This window comes from Hydra vulgaris, chromosome 11 (assembly GCF_038396675.1).
Source record: "Hydra vulgaris chromosome 11, alternate assembly HydraT2T_AEP".
NCBI classification, from domain to species: Eukaryota; Metazoa; Cnidaria; class Hydrozoa; order Anthoathecata; family Hydridae; genus Hydra; species Hydra vulgaris.
The window spans coordinates 30,941,064-30,959,424 of NC_088930.1; the positions used below are offsets into that span (position 1 = coordinate 30,941,064).

An 18,361-nucleotide genomic window follows, 5' to 3' on the forward strand; every position below is an offset into this window, starting at 1 on the left:
TCTTAGTAAAAAAAAAAAAGAAAATTGCAACATGATTTCCTGGGTTGAGGAAAACATAAAAACTTTTATTCTCTATTGTCAGTTTTGATTCAAGCCTTACTCTACCCCATAGTTTTCTTTCTTTTTATGCAGCTTTATCATTCTCTTCAAGCTTTACTCTATCCCATAGTTTTCTTTCTTTTCATGCAGCTTTATCATTCTCTTCAAGCTTTACTCTATCCCATAGTTTTCTTTCTTTTTATGCAGCTTTTTTCTTTTTATGCAGTTGTTATTTCTAATAATTACTTACTCAACCAAAACTCAATCATGCATGACTATACTGTAACTTTTTTTACTATAACAGTTCCATTATACTCAAAAAAACTTTTATATATCTGGGTTTTTTTTCTTAAACATTGATGTTTTTAAATTTTTCATGCCTTCATGCTTTCTTGACTCATACAATTTACAGTTTTTTAAGTCTTCTTTGCTTTCTTCCTCTTTTATAATTCTCTTCTTTACTTTCTTCCTCTTTCTATAACTCTCTTCTTTGCTTTTTTCCTCTTTCTATAACTCTCTTTGCTTCCCTCCTCTTTCTATAAATCTCTCCTTTGCTTTCTTCCTCTTTCTATAATTCTCTTCTTTGCTTTCTTCCTCTTTAAATAACTATCATCTTTGTTTTCTGTTAAAAAGTTATTTCTTGCACCCTTATTATTGGGAGTGAATTTGCAAAGTAAAATAATTTAACTAAAAAAGCAATTGCAGCTATAATATGCATAAAGAATCTTGGGATAAGTGCAAAACTGTGATATTTATACCAATTTATCAAGAATAAACAAAATAATTGTCTTGTTGACTTATTAAGGCTTACAGTTATACAGGAACACTGGTTTTGTTAAATATTCTTATTGAATATCTAAAAATTTCTTAAACACAAAATAATGCATCACAACTTAATCTAACAATAAAACACATTTAACAAAATTCTTACTGCACTGAAACTTGATAATGGCAAAACTATGCGTCATCATTGTTTTAAAATAGTAAAAAAAAAATGTATACTTTTGCTTTATCTTCTCTCATGCCGCCTTTAACATTAAAAAGGTGCGATTTAGCAAGTTGCAACGCCATATCAATTCTAGTTTGTCCATCAGTGACTGCTATTTTATTTATTTGTTTAACAACATTGTCTTTATTCAGAGCAGTTCCTTTCAATGAGTTAAAATCAAAAGCAACTGTTGCGTTGTCTGAGTAATATATAACACCAACATGAGTTCCATTTTCAGAAATTTGAAATGCATCAACAATTTTAGCAACAAACTGCAAAATCTTTTGGAAATTAACAGCACCAATGCTACCAGATGCATCAATAAGAAATCCAAGATCAACTGGAACTGTGCAGCCTAAAATCAATATATAAATATTTGTTATAAAATTTTGTAACTTAAAACTGTTTTTTTTTTCAAAACATCTTTGCTTCCAACAAGGCTGCAAGCAACCACTATTAGAGTTGGAAGTTACAAAAAGAGAAAAGATGAAGTTTTATTGAGCAAGATAACAATTGACAAACGACTTAAAAGTTTGCAAATTAAATAAACCAGGAAAGCAAGAAGAAGGAAGCGAATTCCAAAGAACTGATGTTCGAGGAAAAAAAACTAGATAAATTAAGAATTTTAGTAGATGGCACAAGAGACGCTAGCTCTTTAGAGCAGTGTCCATTATAGTATTTGTAAAATAAAGAAAGAGAAGCAACATTACGACGATGTGATAATGGTTGGAGGTTGGCTGCAAGAGCAGGTCAAACTATATTTACAATGCATTTTTTCACCTTGTCTAAAAGAGAAAAAGGCATCATTAGAAGATCGGCTCCAGATATGGCAACAGTATTCCATACAAGGTTGGATTTGAGATTTATAGAGATAAAGAATAGAACCCGAAGTAAGAAAGTGTCGAGCACGATAAAGAGATGCAACCTTAGCAGATGCTAATATTGCAATGGATTTGATATATGGTTTCCAAGAAAGACCGGAAGTAAGAGTTAATCTTAGAAGATAAAGGGTAGATGACTTGAGTGGCTGGTGAACTTTAATTCAGATAAAACCCAATTTTTTTCAGCCAATTGTTATTGCATTAATTTAGATCTTCCTATATTTATGAATGGTAAAGTACTCGATTACATTACCATTCATAAATATAGGAAAATCTAAATTAATGCAATAACGATTGGCTGAAAGAAATTCAGTTTTATCTGAATTAAAGTTCACCAGCCACTGTGAGCCCCATACTGTAGCAGAAGTGAGATCCTTTTCAAGCTTAAATGCTCCCTCTAAGCAATCAGAGAGTGTTAGCTTCTTATCATGACAAGAATAAATAGTAGTATCATCAGCGAACAATGCTACCTTAGATGTGAGAATATCTGGAAGATCGTTAATATAAAATAACAAGAGTATAGAGCCAAGCATTAAACCTTGAGGAACCCCTGAAGGTACAGGATATGAAGAAGAGTGCTGTCCATCGAGGACAACTTTTATATTACGATTGGTAAGGAAGGATTTAATAATCTTAAAGATGTTACCCGATACACTGTAAGAAGAAAGCTTAAGACCAGCATGCCAAACTTTTTCAAAAGCTTTAAAATGTCAAAAGTGATAGCCTTAACCTCTCAACCTCTATCTAATGCATGATAAAACTTGTTGGTTATTACTGTTAGCAAATCAGCTGTAGAACGAGAAGATCGAAATCCATATTGATGATCAGAAAGTAAGTTATTAGATTCAAGATGAGAGATTAAGTGTTTGTTAATTAAATATTCAAAAACTTTGCTTATAATAGGGAGAAGACTAATGGGACGGTAGTTAAACAAGTCAGATCGCTCTCCAGAATTTTTGAAAATAAGGATAATAGATGCTGCTTTCCAGCAGGCCGGAAAGAAAGACTGATAAGTACTTGTTAAATATTTTTGGAAGTATAGGTGAGATCTCCGGAGAACACTTGTGCAAGACTATACAAGGTATGTTGTCCCGACCACAAGCTGTAGAAGAGTCTAAGCTGGAAATCACTTTTGATACAGAAGCTGGAGTGATACGAATGTCAAGCTATGGATCAACCTGTTTGACGGCTATATCAGATAGAATGCAACTAGTGGAATCAAGAAATGATATTGATGAGAAGTTCTTAGCAAACAGTTCAGCTTTGTCTTTAGGTGAGGTAACAAAGTCTGAACCATACAAGAGAGGGGGAATAACAGATTTGTCCTTATTATTGATACTGTTAAGCTTCTCCAAAAGTTACGAGAACCTAATTTTTTGTGACAAAATATGAGATTTCATGACCTGAGCGGGCTTTGGCGTTAGACCAAACCTATTAGAAAGGTTTCTAGCAACAGAAAATAGACATCTATTTTCTAAAGAATTAATTTGCTGATAGATATAGAAGTAACAGTTTCGATTGGAAATTTCAGCAGCACTATGTGAGGACCATGGAGAAGAGTGAGGCTTGACTTGGAATCGTTGAGAGTGAATAAAAGATTCCATGCCGGCCTGAATTCAAGAAGTTACATTAAAAGCACATTTGTCAGCAGGAAGACAAAAGATTTCTACCCAAGGGCCATCACAAAGAAAATCACAGAAAGAGTCCCAGTCAGCTTTAAGGTAGTTGCAAGAGGTACGATGACAGGGGGATTCTGATGATAAAGAAGAATGAGATATTAGTTTTAGAGAGATCAAGCTGTGATCAGAAGCACCTAAAGGTGAATGCGGAGAAACTGAGCATTGACTAGCATCAGAAACAAGACATAAGTCGAGTAGAGAAGGTAAATGACCGGGTTATCTGGAAAGTTGACTATTTGGGTTAGAGATTGAGAAAAGCAAACATTGTGGGCCTTAATGCCTGCAGAGTCACTGACACTAGAGCCAAGCCATTCAGTGTGATTAGCATTAAAGTTACCAACAATAACAATATTGGCTGATGGATAAAGAGAGAGGCCTCAAACAATTTGATCAGAAATAACATCAAAAAGAGTGCAATCTTGAGATGAAGGAGAGCGATATAGAACAAAGAGAAAGACGATAAAGTGAAGTGGTGCTAAACGAAAGCGCATAAAAGATTCAAACCTAGTTTCTCGACAAATGGGTGAATTCTTACGAATGTAAATGCCCAAGCCAAGCATATGACTATTGGAGTCTTTACAAATTAAAGGAAGATAACCATCAACACTGAGGTCACAAGATGAGACAGCTGAACTCAAATTAGTCTCACAAAGAGCAAGTAGGTCTGATGAACTTTGCAAGAGATAAGATTCAACAGAAGAAAAGCTACTTCAAAGACCACGAATATTAGTGAATGATAGGTTTAGAGAACTTGGTGATAAAAATGGTTTTTTGTGTTTTATAGTTTTTGGTACTTTAGTCATTTTTAAATTTGTTAAAGAACTTGATCTCAAAGCATAGATGGGTTATTCCATATCAAATCACCTAGTTTTTTGAAAGTTCCCCAGGGTACCAACTCAGATTTGCTTTAAACTTTGACCACACACAGATCTTATGAAAAAAATACAGTCCAGAAAATTTCAGCTTGATTGACCAATTTGTTCAAAAGTTATGATTGAATTAAAAATGACCAAAATCCGAAAAATTTGTGCATTAGGAGCAGTTTTTTTCAATTTTTGACAAATCATAACTTTTTAAATAAAGATGGTGATCACCTGAGATTTTGTAGGGTAATAGTTTTTCACCTAAATAATCCATTATTGCAGTTGTTTTTGACTTTGTTCAGACTTTGTTTTTGAGTTATTGTACCTTAAAGTTGCTAAATATTGCAACATTAAAAATATTTTTTTGAACTTTAACGTGTTACAGTTTAATACTTACTTACAGAAAGTGGATTTTTTTGTTACCTTTGTGTACTTAGGGTCACCACTTGTTAGAATAATCAAAACTATGCATTAAAAATTAATTTAGCACATGCAGCAAACTATTGAAAAATCACTTTTTTTAAAAATTATGATAAATTACATTAACTTTGCTGGCATAGAAAGTAGCGTAAACAGTTGAAATAAATTATGAAACTTTTTAATGTTGAGGTTCTATATATAGACAATCACCAAAAAAAATTTAAAGAGACCTATACTCTATCTTATGACATGATTGTAGCCTTTTGAGAGTGAAGATATTTTTAAAAGGAGAATGCTATTAGATTATGAGCTACCCTTAGGTCTACCCATAGTCTAATAATTAGTCATAGGGATGAAAGTAGTATATTTTTTATTTATCTGTGAATGAATATATTAAGTTTTCTTTTTAATGACATAATGTCTTAATTTGTACTAATAATAATGACATAATCAGTGTCATAATCAGTGTCTGATATTTGTTAGTTTCTTTGAGATTTAATGTTTATGTCTTTTTTAAACTTTTTAGATTAGTAATAAAAATAAAAAAATGACAGAGAAATGTTGTGTGGGGAAAGTTTTAAATGAAGATTGCGACAAAAGGTATTATTGTAGAATGATTGGAAGAATAAAACTAAAAGATATTGTGAACACAGATGTTGAAGTTTTAATTCAAAGAATCGGACACACTTTTGAACTAAATGAGGAGATATGTTTTCACCGTGAAAAAGCCTATATTTCTAGATATGAAGCGCTTCATATCTAGAAATATAGGCTTTTTCACGGTGATAAATACTGCTGTGATCCGTTTAAAGTCCACAAGAAAAAAATTATTAAGGGTTTGTGTAAAGTCGATATTTTAACAGCAAGTCAACTTAAGATCAAACCTGGTCAAAAACTTTGCACTATCTGTTTGAATGAATTCAAACTTGAACAAATTACAGGAAAATTTAGTCAAGAAGATGAAGACAAAGATGTTGATGATGAGAAGTTTAGTTCTTCAGACCTAAATAAGACAGTTTTAAATAAGAGTGCTTCTTTACTGGAAATATTTCCTCTAAAAAATTTAAGTAAACGTGACAAATTAGAATATGGAAAGCAAAAAGTTAAAAAACTGGAAACAAGTATGACAAACCTAGTAGCATCAGCATTGGATATAGACCCAAAAAAAATAATATCTGAGAAAAAGCAAAAGTGCATTAACTGTAATGATTTCGACAAACTTTTCAGTTTCAGACCATCTTGTTAAGAAAGCCAGAAAGCTGAAAAATGAAAAGGGAATACTTGCTAAACCTGAGGCTAAAAAAGGACATCCTTTTGAGGATATTGTTAAGCAGAGAGTCATTGAAGTATATGAATCTGACAAATACACTAGACAATGTCCAGGAAAAAAAGACTTTTTTTCTGTGCGTAAAATAATGTTAAAGTTCATAAACAAAAACGCTTAATATTAGTTCGTTTAAAAGAACTTCATCTCAAATTTAAGAAGTTATACCCTGAACACAAAGTTGGATTCAGCAAGTTCTGTGAACTAAGGCCAAAGTGGTGCCTTGCTGTTGATAGTAGTAGAAGCCACTCAGTTTGTGTATGTTTTTACCATCAAAATGCTAAGTTGATGTGTTCTGATGCTCTTCCTAACAGCCATTTAATATACTACAAAGATTTAATGAAAGTATGTGTTTGTAATATAGAAAGTCGAAACTGCATGTTTCATCAATGTTCCAACCGCCCTGGTAAAATAAATTTGAAGACTTACTAAGAAAATGTGTTTGAAAAGAATGATTTTGATTTTGATGATCAGATCACATATAAACAATGGGTGTCAACTGACTGAACTGCACTTAGTACAGTCCAAACAAGCATTAGTAAATTTATTGAAAATTTAAGTGAAACTTTGTATGACCTTTGTCACCACCACTTTATCAAAGAAGCACAGTCTTCCTATCAGAGGCAAAACCTTACACCCATTTACTGTTTATTACAAAGATGAAAAAGATCACCATAAATGTGAATGCTATTGTTTAATTTCTGACCATCTTTGTCATGACCAATAAGCAGTCCATTGTTTTCTCACAAAGTTGCTCCCTATGGTCAAAATCAAACTACCCACAGTAGTTATAAAGTTAAATACTTCAGTGATAGAGCTGTGTCACAGTATAAAAACTACAAATATCTAATAAACTTAATTTATCACATTGTAGATCGCCAAATAAATGCTAAGCATCACTTCTTTGCTATGTCACATAGCAAAAGTCCATGTGATGGAATAGGAGGTACTATAAAAAGAGAAGCAGCAAAAGCTAGTCTACGAGCAGCAATTACAAATCAGATTCTCACACCACAAGATCTGTGTAAATGGGCTCAAAAAAACATTAAAGGTGTTAACATATTTTATATTTCAAGTGATGATATCAATAACCACGAAACAACTTTTAACCTTCAGAAAAAACATGAAGGGATGCGCACAGTTTCGGGAACAAGAAGCTATCACTGTTTTGTACCAGATAGAGAGAAATTGTTTTTACGAAAAATCTCTAGTGATACTGTCTATGATACTCATGTGTTAAATAATGTTAATTTGATTTAAAAAAATCCTTCAAATTTTCAACCTGGTAAATATATTGCATGTTTTTAAGATAAAGAATGGTACATAGGGCTTGTGGTTGGTACTTGTAATGAAAACCAAGACGTTAATGTGAAGTTTATGCAAAGAAACAAATTAAATTTAAAATGGACAAACGATGCACAATCAATTCAGTGTTGGGTTCCATTTGACAAGATAATATGTCAAATAAGTGTTCCAATGATTAAAAGTATAAGTGCTCGTAACTATATTCGTGCTAGTAATGACTATGACAGTATTATGAGTTATATAAATCAGAGATAAGTTAATTAGTTTCATGTATACATGTATACATATATTTCATGTATACATACTTTTTCTTTTAACTGATTATCTTACTCTTTGAATGCACTTTTTTACAGTATAGTTTGTATAAAATTAGAGGCATAAATTTTTGTACGCGGTAATTGGTATTTTTTTGTTCTCTTTTTAAAAATATAATCACTCTCAAAAGGCTACAATCATGTCATTAGATAGAGTATAGGTCTTTAAATTTTTTTTGGTGATTGTCTATATATAGAACCTCAACATTAAAAAGTTTCATAATTTATTTCAACTGTTTACGCTACTTTCTATGCCAGCAAAGTTAATGTAATTTATCATAATTTTTAAAAAAAGTGATTTTTCAATAGTTTGCTGCATGTGCTAAATTAATTTTTAATGCATAGTTTTGATTATTCTAACAAGTGGTGACCCTAAGTACACAAAGGTAACAAAAAAATCCACTTTCTGTAAGTAAGTATTAAACTGTAACACGTTAAAGTTCAAAAAAATATTTTTAATGTTGCAATATTTAGCAACTTTAAGGTACAATAACTCAAAAACAAAGTCTGAACAAAGTCAAAAACAACTGCAATAATGGATTATTTGGGTGAAAAACTATTACCCTACAAAATCTCAGGTGATCACCATCTTTATTTAAAAAATTACGATTTGTCAAAAATCGAAAAAAACTGCTCCTAATGCACAAATTTTTCGGATTTTGGTCATTTTTAATTCAATCATAACTTTTGAACAAATTGGTCAATCAAGCTGAAATTTTCTGGACTGTATTTTTTTCATAAGATCTGTGTGTGGTCAAAGTTTAAAGCAAATCTGAGTTGGTACCCTGGGGAACTTTCAAAAAACTAGGTGATTTGATATGGAATAACCCAGATAGTACTCAATACACTATTTAATAGTTCATGTAATTGCCTCATTACTATAAATAAACCCTAAGCCGTAACAAAGGGCTCCAAATGTGTCCTTGACAATGCACACCAAAAGTATAAACAGGGACACCATCCATGAGCAACATGGCTCTGTTAATACTTTGATATTTTTCAGCTGTTGATGGAATCAGCCTCTCTGAGAGCTACCACAGAGTTTGGGAAACCTGACTACCAGCCAGCCTCAGAACCATAAAACTGAAATTTAGAGCTGTACCCTCATTAGGAGATAATAGAATGAGTTGCTTAGTCATGAAAACACACAAGAGACACAAGCAAAACCCATGCATTGAGTCAAGAAGATCAGCACTTAACATCCTAAACTGGAAACAATGTATTAAAAATGCATGTGCGCCAGCCTAATAGATGAAGAAGGGGTACGAGGCTGGTTAACAGATAGAATCTGTTTATCCCTTAAGTCTTTGTTTAGTAGGCTTTCTACAAGACAGTAGTCGGATGCATTTAACATCTGCCCAAGATGAGTATTTTTATGGAGACACCATCTCTAGCCTTTACTCAACCAAGAGCCTTAAAGCAGGGGGTGTTTTAAGTCGGAATTGGCTTCTTCTAGCCTCTGCCTAAAAAAGCATATCCTTCAAGGCAGCAATGTAACATTGGAATATAAACAACACTCTCTAAATCAAAAAATAACACTCTCTAAATGAAAAAAACTCTCTAAATAAAATATATACTCATAAGCTTTTTTATATTTAATTAAATTTTACATACCCTGACCAAAATAATGATACACCATAACAATAAAAAATGCCTCAAATTAAGAATGGAATGCTTGAAGTTTCTGAGAACAGGATAAGCTTTTTAGAAGGAAGGGTGCAAACAATTGTGAAAGATTAAGTCATTTAAAAAATACCTTTAAGTGATCTCTGCCACATAAAATAAAAAGGTGAGATTTGAAGTAGTAAAAAGACAAAAAAAAAGTAGGGGGATGTTTTCAATAATATTTTTTTGAATTTTTCTAAACTAGCTAATGAAATCAGTAAGATTGCATTAATTATCAGCATGATTGTATTAATTATCTTATTTATACCAAAATTATTATTATTATTATTATTATTTTTTTAAACATCTTCGCTTCCAACAAGGCTGCAAGCAGCCACTAATTAAAGTTGGAAGTTACTGTAAGAGAAAAGATGAAGATTGTAGAGCAAGATAACGATTGACGGACGATTTAAAAGATTGCAAATTATATGAATCAGGAAAGCAAGATGAAGGAAGCGAATTCCAAAGAACTGATGTTCGAGGAAAAAAACTAGATGAATAAGCGTTTTTGGAGCACTTAGGAACAGTCACAGAAAAAGGATGACACTTAATTGAATGACGAGTAACACGAGAATGAATTTTAGTAGATGGCACAAGAGACGCTAGCTCTTTAGAGCAGTGCCCATTATAGTATTTGTAGAAAAGAGAAAACATTACAACGATGTGATAATGGTTGAAGGTTGGCTGCAAGAGCAGGTCCAACTATGTTTACAATGCGTTTTTGCACCTTGTCTAAAAGAGAAAGGGCATCATTAGAAGATCCGCCCCAGATATGGCAACAGTATTCCATACAAGGCCGGATTTGAGATTTATAGAGATAGAGAATAGAATCCAGAGTAAGAAAGTGGCGAGCTCGATAAAGAGATGCAACCTTAGCAGATGCTAATTTTTGGAGAAATAATATGAAAATGGAAAGTTGTAACTGTAATATGAAATAATTTTCAAATACTATAAGAAATAAAAATAACCTAAAATAATATTGATTTAAAACTTGTAAAGAACAAAAAATTCTACAATTGAAACACATACAAAACTTAACCACTGACCCAGTAAACACATGAACATCTATAAAACATTGAAACAACATTTAGACAAAACATTTAGTTATGGTTGATTATTGTTCAGAATGAAATCCAGATTAACCTTAAGAACAAACCTCCATTAAATGTTGAGATTCAAACACATTTTTGACGTCTATTATAGAATTATTAAACACAGAACAGTCTTTTTAAACATATATAAAGCATCTAAATTTAGTATAATATATGTTTAGTATATATAAGTATATTTTGAATTGATTTTATTACTATTTTATTGCAAATAATTGGTCGTTCATTTCTTAGTCTTACTTAATGATGTAACGCATAAAACTTCTTTATGTGGAACTAATAATAGTCTATATTTAAAAAGTTTTTAGTAATTTACTGTAAAAACTCAAGATTACTTGTGGTGCAATAAATTTTTAAAAATATGTTTAGAAAATATGTTTCGTCGAAAATATGTTTTGAAATTAGAAAAATTAAAATATTTTCGAATATCAAAACATTCAAGTTATTAACTAAAAAATTACCAATTTTTTAATTACAAATTTAAATGTTCAAATCCATTCTAACAAAATCATCAAAAATATTTAAACTACAATATATTGTTTTATGGAAGGTTTGGAATATGCTTTAATCCGTTTATTGTATACATTTACTTAGTGTTAATTAAAGGTTAACAAAATTGACTATTATAAATAAATATTGAAAACGTTTAACTGACACTTAACAAACATATAATTAAAAGATTTGAAATGTATGCTTCAATCCTTTTAATGTATATGTTTTTAAACATTTATAAAAATTGAAATGTTATCCACGCTTAATAAATGTATAAATTAATAGGTTTGTAATGTGCCCTTTAATTATCTTAAAGTATACATTAATTAAACATTAATTAAAATGTTTAGAATGTTAGTCAATATTCTAAATGTTTAATACATATACATTAAAAAGCTTGAAATGCTGATTTAAATTAACAGTGAATTTTTGGTCAATAACTGGTCATTAAACACTTTATCCATTTTTCGACCTATTTTGACTAAATATTAACTCATTCTAGACATCTCTATGTTTACTGGGGAAATAATTAAGCAAAGAAGAAACACTAAAAATAAATAATATATATTTTTTTGAAATTAAAACACTTAATTTTTAGAATTAATAAATCAAAGACAATAATATAAATAGAATAAAAATGCTTATTCAAAATATCAACAAAACACTAGAAAGTTTTTGAAAATCAATGCCATAGAAAATCTAATTCAAATTATAAGTTATCTTAAAAATTAAATAACAAACAATCTTATATAATATAATAACATGTATGCAGATCAACAGGGTCGGCATTCGGCAATGGCAAAAAATTGCCGACCTTTATGTTTTATTGTAACCCCTTTGTGCCAAATTTTTTTTTTCAACCTCTAACAGTTAGCAATTTATTAAAAGGTTAGTAATTTAAAAAAATATTAGCAATTTATAGCCAATCTCTTTTCCTAATTCTGAGGGATGCATATATGATACAATATCATCAGTTTAGAAACTATAACAATTATTTACATCAAATTAATATAAATAAAGAAACAACTCCTTTTGTTTAAATCTAATTCATTTCCAACAAGGCTCCGAGTAACTACCACTTAAGGGATAATAGAAATAAAAGTAGTGCGTTGAAAAACAAAAAAGGGCGGACTGAAGACTTAAAAACATTAAATTGTCAGGAAAATATAAAGACTGAAGAGGATTCCAAAGCATTGATGTTAGAGGAAAAAAATAGGTAAATACATGTTTTTATTAAATGAAGAGAAAAGTTGCAGCAAAAGAATGCAACTTTGCTAAATGACAAGTCACAAAAGCTTGGTGGAACTTGAGAAGGAAGTTTTCTTGACCAATAACCATATTTGTAGAAAAAAAAGTAATAGATGCAACCTTACAGTTATGGTACATATGCTTAAACTTAGCAACAAAAGCAGGTCTAACTACAAAGTTTTTCGTCTTTGTCAAAAAGAAAAATAACATCATTAGAAGAACCAGCTCTATTATGACAAAAGTGTTTCTTAAAAAAATAGGAGATTTAGAGATGTAGAGAATGGAATCAGATTTAGAGATGTAAGAGATGTAGAGAATGGAATCAGAAGTATGACAAGAGTGTTTCATAAAAAAATAGGAGATTTATAGATGCAGAAAATGGAATCAGAAGTATGACAAGCACGGCAAAGAGATTATTAGCAAAGACACAATAAAGAGATGCTTAGCAAATGCTACTTTTGCAATGAATGTATGATTTCCAAAAGAGGTCAGAATTGAAAGAAATTCCAAGAGGACTTAACTAGAGAAATTAGTGTAAGTATTGTCATTTATAAATATAGGAATATCAATAAAATTGCAATTATTACTTGCAGTAAACAACTGAGTTTTGTTAGGGTTAAAATACACCAGCCACAAACCAAAAAGTATTGACTTTTTATCACGATCAGCAAATAGAGCTGAATCAAAATCAAGAAGATCTTTAATATAGAATGCAACAGGTGCAATGCCTCACTGCTTCTTATGGCTAAGAAACCAGTAGTAGAACAAGAAGACCAAAATTTGTTTTAACTGTCAGAGAGTAAGTTGTTGGATAAAAGATGAGATATTATAAGTTTGTAAATTTAAAAAAGGTAGAGACCTTGCTAATAATTGCAAATAACTTGCAAAAAGGCTGATTGGACTTGATAGAGATGTCAAGTTTACATCTATGCCATATTATGCCCAAATATGGACATTTCTGTGACCCATGGGAAATGGATTGGTTTTTTTTTGTGGGTCACTCTAGACATATTTATAAATAACTGTACTAAAGAGCTTTTTTATTGTATTTTTTTATGGATTTAAACAAATTTTTATGGATTTTTTTACCCTATCCCACTGTACTAGTTTGTACAAAAAACATAACATCATTATTAACTATATATATATATATATATATATATATATATATATAATATATATATATATATATATATATATATATATATATATATATATATATATATATATACATATATATATATATTTATATACATATATATATATATATATATATATATATATATATATATATATATATATATATATATATATATATATATATATATATATATATATATATATATATAGTAGCATAGGAATGACACAAATGGCTAATACCAATGTTAATTTAAAAGAAAAAGGAACAATTAAAATACAATTAAATAACAGTTAAAAACAAAAATAAAACAAGTCCAAAATTAAACAAAGAAAACTATTATATGAAAAAGAACAATTCAAAAAAATATAACAAATAAGTTTATAACCAATTTAGTTTAAAATTTTTAAAACTTTCAATGAAACAAATAATCTAAAAATATATGTAATATATATAAAAATATCAATAAAATTTTATTTAATTAAAAATTGTAATAAAAACTGTAAACTGTAAAAAATAAATTTTTACTTTCTGTGTAATATTATAATGCATTTTTATTGCTGAATGATATAAAATTATGTTATATATTGGAATTTATATTTTACCTGCATTAATTTTAGTTTTGTTAAGAACAACACAATTCAGTTCGCAACCATCTGAACAACATTGTTTCCCAGTCTCACAATCACTATCAACCAAACAGCTAGTAGAAGTTAATAAACGAGGTGGACAATTTGTTTTTATAGGAACCGGAGGACAGTTTCCACTATCAAAGTCTATAATTAAAGTCTATAATATAAAAACTTACATTTGTTATAAAAACTTTAGCTTAATTGGTAAAGGTAAGGTTTAAAACAAAAAAAATATATATTATTACAAAAAAACTTTATATATATATATATGATTATAAAAAAAAAATTAAAAATAAAATCAAAATGGCTTATTATAAATAACATTACAATTTATATTTCATAATTTATAAAAATAAAAGCTATATTGCAACAAGTACCCTCTGTTTAATATAAACAAATTAACAAGAAAACATGGGAGAGGAAGGTCTGCATAAAGCATATGTAACACTATAAGTGGAGTATTACAAAAAAATTAGGCATTCTCATATTTAAAAAAGTGTTTTCATTTTAAAGTGTATAACAGATATAAATACTCATACTAAAATATGAGATAAACTTTAATATCATAGTTTATTATTGATTTACTAAAATTTAATATAAAGTTTTTTTCTTTCAAAAAACATAGAAAAGTTGATTCACTTTCCCTTTTTCTCAAAAATCAGTGTTATTTAGTTTCATGTATTGACCTTGAATATTTGATTTTATGATACATTTCATTTAAAAAACCCTAAAAAAAAAAACCTGATGTTTATATTACTTGTTATAGAGCCAGTTATTAAACATGTCTTTAAGCTAAGGTTAATTTTTTTTGTTTCAAATACATCTAACATTATATTTATAACATTCTTTGTTGTTATGAAAAAAATGTTATTTTTTCTGTTCTCTAAATGTTTTAGATCCTTAATATTCTGGAAAACTTCAGTATGCTATGCTGTCATACGCCCTTTTATGTATGCATGTATATATGTATATTTTATATATGCATGTATATATGTATATTTTATGTATGCATGTATATATGTATATTGGGGTATTTGTTTTTGAGAAAATACTTGAATTTCAATATTCTAACCTTTGAAACATGGGACATTGATATTAAAAATGACTTAGGAAAATTAGACTTTTGCGTCTCTCCCCAGGCCCATTTTATTTTAAAAATAATAAAAAAACATAAAACATGTCTATATTCTGAAGTCTTGGTGGAAGTGATATATAAATTTTATACTGATTTTTTTTTTTTATAATACAGGTATCTAAGTATATTTTTAAATAAAAATGGTAGTTAAGTGAATTATTTAGCTTAAAATTATTAGACTATTTAAAAATACTTTGAGACTTTATTTTTTATTTATTTTATAATATTTGTCATAATAACAATTCTACTTTTTTAGGCTATAAAAAAATAAAATTAAGTACTTATTTACCTAATAGAAGTTTGCAGCAGAATTTTAGAGAAATTTATGATTTTGGAGTTCATGGTTTGTTTTAGTTGATCATTTTTCTTTATTCATTTTTTTTTTTTTTTTTTTTGATATACATTTATACAGGTTTATGACGAACAACATATACAAGATGAAGAAACAGATATTAGGTCAAGAAAAAAGGTTTTTTTTCTTATTGGACAAGCTAAACTAGCATTAATAGAAAATTTTTTATTTTTGTCACATTAAGTGCTGTACAATATACTCTTTAGTTGCATACACGCGAATTTTATATATCAAATAATGATGCTATGGTTTTATCACTATCATTTTTATATACTGCAAGGAACATACGAATTTATGCAACGTGTAACCATTAAACATTTAAAATACTTTTTGGGCTAATTGTAATATTATGAGTTTAAGCAATTTTCAACTTTATACAAATGTAAATGATATCTTGGATAAAAAACTTTTAAAATAAATATTGGAACAAGTATTGAAATACGTATATAATTCATGGAAATGAAAAAATTTTATATTGTTAAGCTATTCAACTTCCAACTGGAATGGATATACTGAAAAACTTTTATTACATTAAATCTAAACTGGCAACTAATGTGAAAAGCATGAAAGAGATTCAGTGTGAACATTTTACCTATGATTAAAGTTCCTGGAAATAAAGCTGGGTTCCCAATAGTTTCTTACAAAAACCCTAGAAAGCATTTTTGTAATCTGGAAAAGGAATGTTACAATTTTTAAAAACATGAAAAGAGCAGATCAACTTCAGATTTAAAAAGACAGTAATATTTTACCAAAGATCAAAAATGGATTGGTACACCAAATCTTGGAGATATCATAATGATGGCTAAGAAAAGATAGATAAAGACAAAATTAAAGATTTGAAATTTTTGGATGATCAACAAAGCCATAGAAAATTTACCCTTAGAACTTAAGATAAAAAGTATAGTATAATGTCTAGTGATGGTATTTGAAAAAAAACTTTCAAAAAAAAAACACAATATTCTCAGAGTTAAAGCAAATTTAGAATAGGAAACAAGTGTAGATAAAAATGATACTTAAACATCAAATGATTTAGACTTTGAACCTGGGGACTGGACAAGGAGAAAAGAAACAAACTCTGTAAAATCAATTAGATGCAAAATACCTAAAGATATTAATATTTTTATAAATATATAAGTAAATTTATTTAACAAATATATTTATATTATTCTATAAATATATTTATGGAGGTAGTGTCAGTGATATATCACTTGCAGTTCTTCAGTTTTCTTTTAAAGTTGTGATTCTGTTGTTCATTAAGCTTGTGGTGATATAAGTAAATTTTATAGCAATATTTCAGCAATCTGGTCACACATGAAAAAAGTAAATTTATTAATAAATAAACAAGCCAGAGATGATATTAAAGCTGCTTTGAAAGCCTCAAAATATCTATCTATCATTACTTTTTGGTGGTAAAATATTAATTGAATTAAGAATAGGAAAAAAATTCAAAAATGAGAGCATGGCAGTTCTTTTAAATATTAATGGTGAGGCTTGTCTTTTTGGAGTGTCTTCTCTTGGACCTTTCTCAAGTGAGGATCATTATAAAGGTGTACTCTTAAGTCCTTAATACAAGGGGGGAGGACGTTTATAAATTTTTGGAAAATTTTCTCACCTAACCTAAGCTTATTAAGACACCTACCGTTTATTAGTTTTTACTTGTCAAAATTATTAACAAAAAATTATTCTCAGAACTAAAAAAAAAATGTGGGAATCAGCTGTGGGATCATCCGCAAATTACGCAACGCCTAAAAAACAAAAGTCGGAGCTTGAGCTTTTTTACGATGTGATTTTTATTAAACTTAACTCTGCGAGGGAAAACTTTTAACCTTTTTTTATTAGTGAAATTTAGCGTTGCGTAATTTGTCCATAAATTACGCTACGCCAAATACAAGTCGGAGATTATTTTGTCCTTTTTGTGCGGCAGTTTTTGCTGGACTTGCAAGATTGTCTATATATTTGGTTTAATTAAAGACTCTGCGAAAGAAATCTTTTATCTTTTGTCTAAAAATTTAATTTCGTCTTACGTAATTATGGACGATCCTTTTATGGACGATCCCTTCAAAAATTAAAAATAGTAATTTTAGTCACCGATAAAAGCAAACACTTTCAGTGTAAACTGACTTTAAAAATCATCGGCCTTGTAAATTTCGATTTGTCGAAAAATGAGTTTTTGGTTTATTTCTCATAAAACATATATCAGCATATTAAATCTTATTAAAATTATTATAAAATAGCTGATAGAATGCGCATTTGACCGCAAGCTACACCAAAATTAAATAGTTTTATGCTTGTTTTGTATAAAAAATTAGTTTTGATTTATAAGTTATAAATTATCAACACAAACCCCCGTTTATTAGATTAAAGAAAAATTCCCACCTCCTCCTTATAATAAATTCCCCCCCCCCTCCCTTCCTTCTATTAAGGTGGTAAGCTGGTAAAAAAACTAGAATGTTTAATATTTATTGTTTGAAACTGAAATTAACACACACAACAGCCATCATAAAAATAATTATTACAAAAAAAAAAAATCTTCAAAAAATTAATTATTTTTTGATGAGTCAGCAAAAATTTTAAAAATAAGCTAAAAAGCAAAACATAGTTATTAAGAGATCTATAACTAGTATCAGTATGAAATTTGCTACAGTAAAAGAATATATAATTATCTAGGGCCTAAAGCAAAATTTTTAAAAATTGATCAACCGTTTCAAAATGGCGAAGATTTTTTTAATTTTGAAGTTTTTAGATAAATAGTTCGATGCTCAGTGACTGGTTTCTCA

General features: G+C 29.1%; 1 protein-coding gene across 1 annotated transcript in view; it reads right to left on the reverse strand.

The window, feature by feature from the left end:
• LOC100201106 (collagen alpha-2(I) chain) overlaps positions 1–18,361 on the reverse strand; it is a 73,121-nt gene that overhangs the window by 41,794 nt on the left and 12,966 nt on the right. The window contains exons 2-3 of the mRNA XM_065810747.1: positions 14,071–14,241; positions 1,042–1,382 (exon numbers count right to left, since the gene is read on the reverse strand). Of these exons, the coding sequence (XP_065666819.1) occupies positions 1,042–1,382; positions 14,071–14,241 (512 nt within the window). The remainder of the gene's footprint in view (positions 1–1,041; positions 1,383–14,070; positions 14,242–18,361) is intronic.